The sequence below is a fragment of the Cyprinus carpio genome, chromosome B17 (genome assembly GCF_018340385.1).
Source record: "Cyprinus carpio isolate SPL01 chromosome B17, ASM1834038v1, whole genome shotgun sequence".
Lineage (NCBI taxonomy): Eukaryota > Metazoa > Chordata > Actinopteri > Cypriniformes > Cyprinidae > Cyprinus > Cyprinus carpio.
In genome coordinates, this window is record NC_056613.1 from 10,408,178 (window position 1) to 10,420,743 (window position 12,566).

Below are 12,566 nucleotides of genomic sequence, written 5' to 3' on the forward strand. Positions count from 1 at the left end.
AATGACAGCCCTATTTTTTATATTTTTTGTTTAAGTCTATGTTTTAACCTCTTAAGACCCTGCTGCCTCATATCAGGACATTATATTTTTGTGAATTTCTCTGAGACTGTACATGCCACAGTTTTAAGTCTGGATGTCCTGTACAGAGCACATTCACGGCTTTTCAGAGATACTACATGTTTGGATGTTTCACAATGACCCTTCCCTCTCCTTGGTCATCAAAAATGTCTGAAATTAATTTAGTTACACTCTTATGGAAAATGATAATATTTTGTAATTATCATTTAAATCTGTCTAATTTTTAAATTGTGTGTCATAAATCAACGTCTCAGGAAAATGTTATGGGATTTCAAATCAAAATATGACTTTCTGTTATATGTTTATTACGCATTTTGGGAGACATAACAAATAAATAGGGAAAGAAATTACATTTCAATATTCTATGAAATATTAAATATTATTATGAAAATCTTGACATTATTACTACTCCCATTAGTACACTTCTTTTTTTCATTACATGTTGCCCCAAAAACACATTAATATGCAAATTAGATTTAGTTTATAGATACATTATATATAATGAGAAAACCAGTTTGTGGTCATTTTACACACATTTTGCAGAAAGAAAAATGGTATATTGAATTGTTCTGTTATAACATAGCTGAGAATCATCTTTCCTTTTTTTTTTGGTTAAAAAAAAAATCTTAAAAACTAAAAAGGTATTGGTGACGTCTTTTTATTTTTATTTTTAAAGAAATCCTGATGTCCTCTACTGAGGATATAGCATAACTTATGAACTTTTTTTTTTACTACAGTTTTTAATGCTCTAAACAATATAAAGACTAAAACTATTTTTTTCCTAAAACTTTTTTCTCGGGTCTTAAGAGGATATGTTAATGAAAATATATTATTAGAGATATTTAATTTAGATTTAGATGGGCATTTGATCCCCCTCTAACATTATTTAATGTATTTAGTATTCTAAAAACTATTTTTTATTTATTTTTTATAAAAAACGAAATATTCTACATGTTAAACCAGATTAAACTGCTACTACAAGTAGATACGATTTTCAGAAATCGTCACTTCTTACTATGATGACGTTGTATGTTTTGAGTTGTTTTGTCCGAAAGGTGGCAGTATACCATCACTTCTGTCTGCAGATCCACTGTGAAGCAGAGCAATAATTTCACCCAACCACTTTCACAAACTTACGCACTGAAAGTGTGGTGTTTAATGACACAATACTTTCACACAAGACATATCTTCTGTGTCTTTTCACATATTTACCAGTAGCTTACCTGCCTGCCTTGATTTGGTTTAATATCCCACATTTAAAATGTCAATAAAGACTGTCATATGACAAAAATAATAACATAAACAAAAAAGGTACCAATATTTACACTTTTTTGAAGTAATATGTACTTTTAAAGTTCCAATATGTTTCGTTTAGGGCAAAAAAAGGTATAAAGATGTCCTTTTTAGTTTTGGATAACAGCTTGTGCCTTTTTTTCTGATTGTGTACAGTAGGCCTATGATATGGTGAAAAAAAAGAAAAGAAAAAACAATTTTGTTTGTAATTTCACAAACCCTGTGGGAACCCATAGTTAAAAAAGTGTCTGAATGAATAGCCTACATGCTGAATGATTTTATGATTTATAGGGTCATCTAACAGCAACGTATGTCTCCCATCCATTAGCTCTAATGCTTTTCTCTCCTGAAGCCATTCTTCTCATTGAGACTGTTTTTAACACCCAAATTAAAAGCAGTTACTGTTGTTCATCTGAATGCTACTGTATGTGACATGTGGGTGTATGAGCCATCCTCTGTAGGGTCGACGTGACTCGCGAAACGTCTCTCCATATTGATGCTGACAGAATTTCTGTTGCTTTTGTGCAAACAGCAGTCAGATTGGGCTCTAAATTACACGTTAACGGTCCTCTGATCCTTTTCACATCTCCACTCAAAGTGCAAGCCCTCTTTTAACATGTCACACGCATGAGTGTCATTTCTAAAGGCTGCTTGAGTGCGTATGTGTGTGACGCACTCTCATTAATCTGTCCCCATGCTGCTCTCTGCTTTATGAAGTCCTGATTGCCTGCTCATTGTTTTCTCATTCACTTGTTTGAATACCCAACCTATAATCAGAGCTGTAAAAATAAGGCATTAAAAAGGCATGCTGCCATTTTCATGGTGACACTAACAAAGTACATTTGCATTCACACTGACTTTTTACTCATTTAAGCCATCAAAACTCACAATACCCATCAGAACAATCTGCAGGCTTCAGCTCTGAGTAAAACTGCATTATGGTGTTAGAATCTGAATTAAACCATGGCAAGTGAAGAGGAGGGGTTGAATGCCCTCAAATACGCACTCATCTCTCTCTGTCACTCTTTCTCTTCATCTTTTCTTATCTCTTCATTGTGCACAAAGCTAATGATAACATAGATCTCTGATTCCAGTAATTACAGTAGCTTATCAGAAGGAATATCCAGATGACAGCATGCTCCCATGATGAATAGCAGAATGGAAAGTTTGAAAACAACCTTCAGGCCGATTTGTCCAGGCTTTGCCACAGTTTCAGCATTCTTAATCAAACTTAATGGTCCATGCTCAAGAGATGTACTGTATGGTGGAAGGCTAAAATTGATGCTTTAGCCACACTTGGAAAATAAAAAAAGAATATCATTGCATTAAAGTCTGAAATATCAAACCAAGGAATAAGCAGCATTCATTTTAATTTAATTTAAAACAATTTGAAACAATAGATAAACTGTCAAAACAACCAAATTTTGATATGTCACCTAAAAATGTACAATTATATTATATTATACTATTAAAGCTAACTGCATTATTGCATTAAAACTAGATAAACTGACTAAAATGAAAAAGAAGTGGACAAAAAAATATATGTTATATACACTGAATACACTAAAATGACTACAACATTAGTGATATATTCACTAAAACAAAGTTAATAGCTATTAAATTACAGAGAGAAAACAATTTTACAAAAAACAAAAACATGTTTGCAAATACCACTTGGTTTGATATTTTGTTATATAGTGCACTGAAAAGAATTAATTTCAAATGTAGGACCACTGTATGTAGGCCTATACATACATACTGTTCATGTATAGTTCAAGGTTGGTAAGTTTTTTATGTTTTTGAAAGTCTCTTATGCTTACTGAAGCTGCAATTATTTGATCAAACATACAGTAAAACTCACAAATAAAATCAAAAATTACAAAAAACAAAACAAAATTTAATATATATTTTAAAATATAATTTACTCCTGTCATGGCAAAGCAGAATTTTCAGCAGCCATTTCAAAATTCAATATGCTGATTTGGTGCTCAAAAACCTTATTATGGTGCTTATTATTTTGGTGCTCAAAAACCTTATTACCTTATTATTATTATTATCATCAGTGTTGAAAACAGTTGTTCTGTTTAATATTTTGTGAACAGCATTTATTTGAAATAGAAATGTTTTGTAATCATGTGACATCTCTATACTGTCATTTTTGATCAATAATATGATATAATGAACATGACATCCAGCTCTGCTCTCACCACTGGACACAGTATAATATATACATTTTAATGGTGTATACTGTAGCTTGACTTCTGAGATGCCCAGTTGAATCAATTCAGCCCTATTCTCAGTTTTCAAGGCCCTTGTATCGCTTAGTTGTGGGGGTTTCTGTTAAATAAACAAATAATCAGACAATAAAATAATTACAGGATTACCTGATGGAGGGGCGAGGAACATGTGCTTCACAATGCAGAAAATGTGTCAAGTGGCCACTTCTGCAGATCATGATTCTGTTGGTGACAGAGCAGTGTGTGGGCGGTACCTCTGAAGATACCCTCTCACTATCACCTAGCAACCAGCCAAGTTCTGACTGATGCGCGGTGCTGATGATCTCACCTCTTTGATAAGCTTCCTAAATCTCTCTCTCACACACAGACCCTGTCCTGTTTGAAGTTGAGTGGTCCTCCACTGTCTCCTCTGTTAAAATAACACATACACCCCTGCCGCTTGTACAAATTGAATAAGAAGTGCTTTGCGTTTAGACTCATATTCAGATGGGATGGGATCCTGGACGAGGGTGCTTGAGTCTAACTATAATTGCTGGGTTTTCATTATAAAATCCTTTTATTAATACTTACCTGCCGGGCGCATGGGCGGGGACTAGTGAGGATGATGTTTTAGTGGCGAGTAAAGTACTCTCAGCACTGGAAAAAGGAGCCACAAATGGACAGTGAATGATATTAAACTATCCCACACACCCGGTTCTTTCGTTCAGGTTACTTATGAAATGTCAGTTTGAATCTACAGGCAAGCATTTTAAAATATAAAAAATGACTTAATGCGTTGCTTTGTTTTAATAATAAAAAATATATTGTGATATTTAAAATTTATGTTACATTATTATTTTTTTTAAATATATATCTATTTGAGCATTTTTAAAATAATTGTGAAATTTCTTGGAAGTCAACGCGAAGTGCTGATTCAAACGTCTACGCATATAACGAACACCAGGGGGCAGTGTTGACTCTTTAAAAATTATATAATTTTTTCAGCACTAAAATGTAGCTTGGCTTCTGACATTAACAGATTTTATTTCTCTAAATCCAGGAACTGCCTCTAAAATTACTTTTAGAAAATACCTAAAGGTAGGCCAGTTTAGTTCATAAATACAGACTGTATTTGGTTTGAGGTGCTTCCACATCAGTACAGGTCTAGTAGTTTTCATTTTTCTTTAGATCGAGTAGGCCACAGGGGGGCATTTTAAGTAGACAAGACTGTGATGTCTGATATATTGATTTTGCTGTCATTTAATATTTTGCTTAACTACAGTAATTGTACGTAAGTGTGACAAGATCTATGAAAATAAGCTTTTCTTTCCCTCTTCCCATTTCCAAAGCTCATGATCATTCTATAGACAACTATGGTGTTTCTTCCTAAATGTATCTGTTAATTACAATCTTTTTGGATTGTTGCATTGACATCTTATAGTCACAAAGCCGGGCGATATCATATCCCGTCAGGCTCCAGTATGTTTTAAGACCCTGAGATCTTTAAGAGTTTTAATTGTTCATAAACTGTACGCTCAAATTTCAGTCAATCCAGTCTATAGAGGACCAAAATGTCCTTGATTTCAAATAATCCAGCAATTATATGTTCTCGCCAGAACAAGAAAACAGTGGCATTTCTCTTTTGAACTGAATCAGTCATTCTTCGAAGGACACAGGAGTTAAGTGGCCACTTCTGAGTATAAAAACCTCACTGAATGGAACAGGTTACAGTTCAATGTCTCATACATTAAAGCTCATTGCTGAAGGACCTAAAATGTAGTCTGTGAAAACAAACTAAAAAATGAAGGACCCTTTTCCTTCTAAACAAAAGCATATACTCTTGACGGCTCCATAGAAAATGAAAAACGGCTTCTAAATTCTTAAAATCTGGTGCCATTATGTACTTTAAGTTGATGTGTCAATGAACTAAATCAAAGTCTGTGAGAATATTGCTTTTATTTGTGCGTAGAATGGTAGAATTTACAGATAGCAAATATGGCATTGCAATTAAAGGACCATTTTAGATGGATATACATAACTGAAGTAACACTGCCATGAATTCGACTGAAAGAAATCTATTGTGAAGTCAAGGTCTCTGACTAAAACCACCTGTGGATGTGCAGGAGGTCAGTTTAAATTTGTATTTATATGCATGTATATCTTTTGACCTTACAGGATGTGCTTGAACAGAGGATGTAAAGAAATTGTAATAACAGGAACAGCACATTTATGAGGTAACTGATTATAGAGTGCGTCAAAGGATTCAAACAAGCAGCACCCTGATCACTCACTAAACCATTTTTTATTTAAAATTAAGGTTCATTCAAATGCCTTTTATTGCTCACTGGACAACCATTATAATAAAGCAATACAGCCTATATACCAATATGGAGAAATCTACAAAACTATTTGTCAAAATTAGCTTTTTTGTTTAAAAATTCTTTACATTTTTCTTTTTCTTTTTTAACAAATGTATAAATTGTGCTGTGTAAGCTCAAATTACCAACACACTCCCATGGCACTACTGTATTTTACATTTTGGCGAATTGATGGCTAATTTGTATGAATTTGTCTCATTTGTATGTTTTTGTACACCTCACACCCCACTGATGGTTAGATTCAGTTGTGGACCTTTATGCTTACTTTTTTCTAGAAATCATGTTTCTGTTGGGGCTGTCAAATCGATTAATCACGATTAATCACATCCACTACAAAATTTTGTGTTTACATAATATATATGTGTACTGTGTATATTTAGATGTATATACAAGCACACAAACACACCTACATGAATATATTTAAGAAATATTTACATGTATAATATATATATATATATATATATATATATATATATATGGTGTGTGTGTGTGTGTGTGTGATCGTGTGTGTGTGCGTGTGTTCATATTTAAATAAAAATATATTATATATATTTCTTAAATATATACATGTATGTGTGTGTATTTAAACATCTATTTACACACAAATTTATTTTACTTTTATTTGGGATGCGATTAATCGATTTGACAGTCCTAGTTTCTGTACGAATCACATCATAAAAATTCATATAAAATCACCACCTCATAAAATACTTACAATTGTGTATACAATTGTGTATTAATGTGTATTTTCAAACATGACTCCCATTCCTGCAACTATCATAGAGTAATTTCCTCCATTCATATTCCTTTATATAGTGCCTGGTTTTATTAACTATATATATATATAAAAAGTACTGTAAATGCAGTGTTCATCACATAAATTTGACATTTTAATCTCCTAGGTAAGCATTTATTTAATTAATATATATTTAATTAGCCTCCCTCGAATTTAAAAGAGAAGAATGCTTTAGCACAAGGTCACTCCCATAACATTTCATAAGCAAAGAAACACAACAGACATTTTTTTTGAAATACACATACTTTTTATTGGGTGACAGTTTGGCTGTTAGTACTTGGCATCGATTGAAATACAGTTGCAAATCTTTTTGGATGTGCATATGGCAAGAGCAGTGACAATGTATCCATCGACTAAAAACAACCCAGTAGGTATAGTTTGTGAGTTTACACAGTGAGTGAAAGTCCACGTCAGCTCTAGAGCCGAGCAGCCATCTTGGATCTAAGTGGATGACTAGGTGACTTCCAAGCATTTAAAGCACAGAATCTAGCAAACAGTGAAAATCTTCTCAGTTTTTCCCCTTCAAACCCTATGAACCGGTGCATTTCTTCTAGTTAAAACCAGTTAAATACAATAATGCTGAAAAGCCATTCAAAATCAAATTCACAGTGAATTATTAGCAAATGTCCCTCTGAAGGGATGAGTGTCTTAATACCTCACACTGCGTGATCAAATGAAACGGAAAAACAAAAGAACAAATAGATAGTGCTCTTTATGTGCTTATACAAACATATCATAGCAATAACTACATAACAAAAAAAAAAAAAAAAAAAAAAAAAAAAAAAAGAGCAAAGCTGGTATGGTGCGAATCAAGTGAAGAACAAAAGCAAAAGTTTAAACCAGCAAAACAAGGAAATTGTATTTCTAGCATTAACCCTACCAACACTCTCAGAGCAAAAAAAGGTGTGCTTACTCCACAGATCTGCTCGTTTGTCTGTCTATGTGTCTATGTGTGTGTGCTCTGCCCTACAAGTGCATGCACACATATCAGGTGTGATGACATCCCTTCCTGCTTCTACTGCAAATGAGAGAGTGATCTGAAGTAGCTTGGGTTTTATTATACCGATATTATTTAAAATAGAATAAATGAACATTACCAAAAAAAAAATCTAATTTGTTGGTCTCTCATGCAAATCGTGCAGAGCATATGCAGTTATTTGCAATTGACAATCACATGAACAGCAACTTCAGATTACATTGAGAAGCTTTAGCGTTTTATCCTGTGTGCATCTTGCTATTTATTTCATTTTTAATGATATTACATTGTTTGATGATATTTTATTCACAATCTGTGGTCACCCTGGCAGACGCGTGGTATGATTTTTAAAGGGAGACTTTTGATCCATCATGTTTTTGATCCATGATCTGTGCTATTATCACAAAATTTAATTGTCATGTGCAAGAACTATTTGGCGCTTCTTGTTTTGTATTGTTATGCAAATCTATGGAAAAGCAACTTCATGACAGATTTTTCAAAGAATGCCATAGTTGAGTTACATGCTGACTTTCAAATAATAAAAATGTTCAGTTATCATCACCTTGATAAATACATTTCCATAGCAGCATTATAATTTTGCAGCTGAAGCTTTGACACACAGACATCACATTGGCAGAATAGCATGATGGAATAAGTGGGAATAAAATGTGGAACGTCACATTGCAATACCTTTATTGCTTATTTTTTTTTTTTTTTTTTTTTGTATCGCATTTGTCTCAATATCTTCCAAACCAAACTCACAACTATTGCCTGTCATTTGTGGTATCATCTACAGACCACATACACAGCAGTCCCCTCATTTCCCAAACCAAAATATACCACAAATTTAGAATTTCAAATGATGACTGCGAGTAAAGTTAAGGTCAAAGGTTTTCAAGTCTTGGGATCTTTGCTGTAGTTTCTAAAAATGGAGCAAAACAAAGGCATTTCACACAACTGCATTTGGGAACTGGAAAGTTGGGATTATTTTGGTCTGCATAGGGGTGTAGTTTGGGGTTAAAGTAAGGTTACGGTTTTGGGAATAGGATTATATTTTAGTTTTGGAGGTTATGTTTGGGTTTGGATTAGGGTAATATCTAAATTGGGTATCTATATGAAGGCTGGTGAGAGTGGAAGAAAGAATGTGTGCTCTTAAGGCCTGCATACACACACTGCTCATAAAGCCGCTAATGCTAAAACAACGCTAAAAATCTGTACAATATCTTTAAATACTGTATATACAGAAATAAACATTTTCATTTGTCACATATCCTCCTAAATAAAAAATAAAAAACTGAAAAAAAAAAAAATCAGTGGCTTCTCTTTCTAAGGAGCAGGATTAAAGGCAACTAGCATATAGCAATAGCTATCGTTTCGAATCATGTTGCAGGTACAGCTAGTGGTTTCTCTGTCACTGCCACTTCAAATGATAATTAAGATTCACATTCTAGGATTATGCGTTCTCATTCTGCTTAGAGCAACATACTGACCAACAATATGAAGATATGCTGAATTTCGCAACAAACAAAACGGCGCCCTCAATCTCTCTGCTGTCTAGAACTCTTTGACATACAAAAAAGAAACAGACAAAAAGTCAACATAATGAGATGTAAAAACAACACAAACACACACAAAAAAAGTGTTTTGCCACGTAGTCCTGTAGCACTGATGGTAATTTTGTCACGGGAATCAGCACCTTTGTGATATGTAGCTTCTGTAGGTTTCGGTACCATCCTAAATGTTTGAGATGAAGAACATCCGGAGTTTCAAAATGGTCACCAGTCCAGAAGACAAAACCATCTGCTTTAGCTCCTCATCACAACCTCAATGAATGAACTGGTTCTAGACTGGGACTTGCAGGTAACAGACCAGAGTTTAAGAGCAAAGCAGTATGTTTTTGTAAGAGAACGATATTATATTTCAGCCAGAATGTGTATAGAAGACTAACGTAGCTGCCTTAACTTGAACTCGTCTTGTTGCTAAGTTATGACAGGATGCTATTCCAAACTGCACTACTAGCAATACGCAGCTGTATTTTGGTTCTATCCATGCAGAGTTTGCATCTCTGTGCAGAAAATAGCCACTAAGACTACAAATAGACTATAACAGATGCATACAGAGAATAACAGACTGAGCCTAGATGAGTGTCGATGAGACAAAATGAACTCGACTTTGGCCAAATAGGAGAAGTTTCATCTGGAGTTAAGTCCAGGCGTGGACCTGGAAAATGAAACAACCAAATAAAATAACATGAATGGCACAACTATTCAAGCAAATGTCAAACATGGAATATTAGTTGAGACTCCAAACCTTCATCTCTCGTTCCTTGTCTATTTTTAGTTTTCTCTTTCTTTTCTTTATCCTTCTACACCGCAAAACTATTTTAATCAGCATTTTGTTTTGTTTTCCAGGTAAAATATCTCAATTGATGTTGATGTTTATAACAAGAAAATAAACCATTTGCAAATAAATGTAATTCAGTACAGTACTGTTGAAAAGTTTAGGGTTGGTAGATTTGTATGTTTTCGAAAGACATCTCGTATGCTCACAAAGACTGCATTTATGTGAAAAATACAGTAAAATAGCAATAATGTGAAATATTAATACAATAAAAAAACCATTTTCCGTTTTCATTTTTATATTTCATCATGTAATTTATTCCTGTGAATAAGCTGAATTCAGCAGCCACTACACCAGTCTTTCATCATGTCACATGATTCTTCAGAAATCTTTTGAATGTGCCATTTTGGTGCTTAAGGTACATTTATTATTTTTATCCATTTTGAAAACAGATGTGCAGCTTAATATTCTTGTGGAATGCATGATATATGTAATATATATATATCTTTTTTTCTTTTGGATTCTCTGATGAAAGTTTGTTTGCATTTGCTTGAAATATTAATCTTTTGTAACAATAAATGTCTTTATGACTACTTTTAATCATTTGAAAGTGTTCTGTCTAATTATATGTATTACTTTCTTTCAGGAAAAAAATCTAGAAACAAGTTTTAATGTATGAAGCAATTTTAAAAGCAACAAATCTGTCTTCTTTTAAGAATGTTTGGATATTTTTACTGGAAAACATAACTAAAAAGCTGAGTTTGTGCAGTGTGTGATTTAATCATCCCTCATCTTCCTTTATTGACTAAGGAAATCGATGCTAGCTTTGACACTGCGAGAGGTTGCCACATCGACAGCCATGGCTCTTATCTCAGTGTCTCCGAACTGCATGAGCGTCTGGATCTCTCTTCGTGCTGCTGGACTCTCAGTACCGCTCACATCCAGCTTCAGCGTACCACACTTCCTCACGCCTGGGTCCGTGATGAAACTGACCGACTCTTTTTCTGAGCAGTATACGTGAATGACGATCACCTGTTGTGACGGCTTCGCCGGCGTGTAGCTACGCTTTACCGTTTCTCCCAGCGCCACTGACTGATCGGTGGAGATGAACGTATCGAAGACGTCGGTGCACCAGCACGTACCTTCCTTTACAAGCATCTTCTCTGGCGGGTGCTTCCCCTCTATGAAACGGTTCAGGACGCCCACGCCGTAGGTAAGCGGAGAACGGCGCACCTTTATGATGCTGGGATCCAGGCCGAATAACACTGCCCCTTTGAGGATGGTCAAGCCCACGTCATGCGGAATAATAATTCGGCTGCGGCCCTGAAGCATATTCTGAACCGCCTGCTGCAGCAGCGGAGACTCCGCAAATCCTCCCACCAGGAAAAGAAACTTGATGTCTGTCACCTCTGGCTTTTCAAATAACTCAGCTGGAGAACATACAGAAGAATGAAAGCAGAGAGAGAAAGAGAAATGGGATTTTGAAACAAAAAATGTCATTAGTCGATTACAAAACAATTGAACACAATGGAATTTAACCAAAGAATGTTACGCATTCCTCTGGTTCACATCAAAATGACAAAAATGCAGTTTACTAGCAGCGGCGTCCCTGCTTGTAGTTTTTTTTTAAACAGATACAGATCACAGCTGGGCTCGACCAACATAAGAGCCGAGAGACTGAGTTCTGACCCAGTTCTGTGCGAGTATTTTGAGCAGATGCTCGAGACTCTCCTGACTGGGCCAACGCTTGCCCTAATTGTGTCTCCCAATGGCTCATTAGTTTATACAGCTTTACACATTCTACTAAAGCCTGGAATACACATAACTTCTGCCCAGATTTTCGCCCCAATTTGCAGTCTGTAGGAGCTGGCACTTGTAGTTTGAATATTGGGCAGATAAAGGGCAGTCAGTGGACAGATTCCACAGACAATCACATAGTATATGATGGGCACAGATGATTTTAGGCCATTTTTTTAGCTTGAGACTAAGATTCCATGTTTGATATTCTGGGATACCATACTATACCAATAAAATGAAATATAAATAGTAGATGGGGAAACTTAAATGAAAATTACAAATGTTTCCTTGGCAAATAACTGAAATAAATAAGATTTGAGTTAACTAAACTGAAATAAAAAAAGAAATAAAAAGAAATCTTGAAAAATGACAAAAACTATTAAAATTGACAAAAACGCATAACAAAACAAAATATAAATTAAATTCTAATTCAAAATATTGTTAAAATGTTGTTATACTATGTCATTTTGCTGTTATGTTATGAGATTGGTATGTTGAAAGATTATGTAACTTGTTATACAGCCTATGAACAAAATAAAACTATTCATAAGAATATGACAGTTACAATTTAGCCTAACCATACTTTTAGTGTGCAGAATGTCTGCAAAAGAAAGACGGGAATTTATATTAGGAATATATATTATTTTCTCCTCCACCTTCAATTCTTCTGCCCCTTCAGTATGGTTTTAATC

The 12,566-nt window shown here is 34.5% G+C and overlaps 1 protein-coding gene across 4 annotated transcripts in view; it reads right to left on the reverse strand.

The window, feature by feature from the left end:
* Nucleotides 1-8,413: 8,413 nt before the first annotated feature.
* Nucleotides 8,414-12,566, reverse strand: part of hspa12a (heat shock protein 12A) — a 36,628-nt gene continuing 32,475 nt past the window's right edge. For all 4 annotated transcript variants that reach the window (XM_042742158.1, XM_042742155.1, XM_042742156.1 and 1 more), the window contains one exon: nt 8,414-11,507. In XM_042742158.1, the coding sequence (XP_042598092.1) occupies nt 10,876-11,507 (632 nt within the window). In that variant the 3' untranslated portion in view covers nt 8,414-10,875. The remainder of the gene's footprint in view (nt 11,508-12,566) is intronic.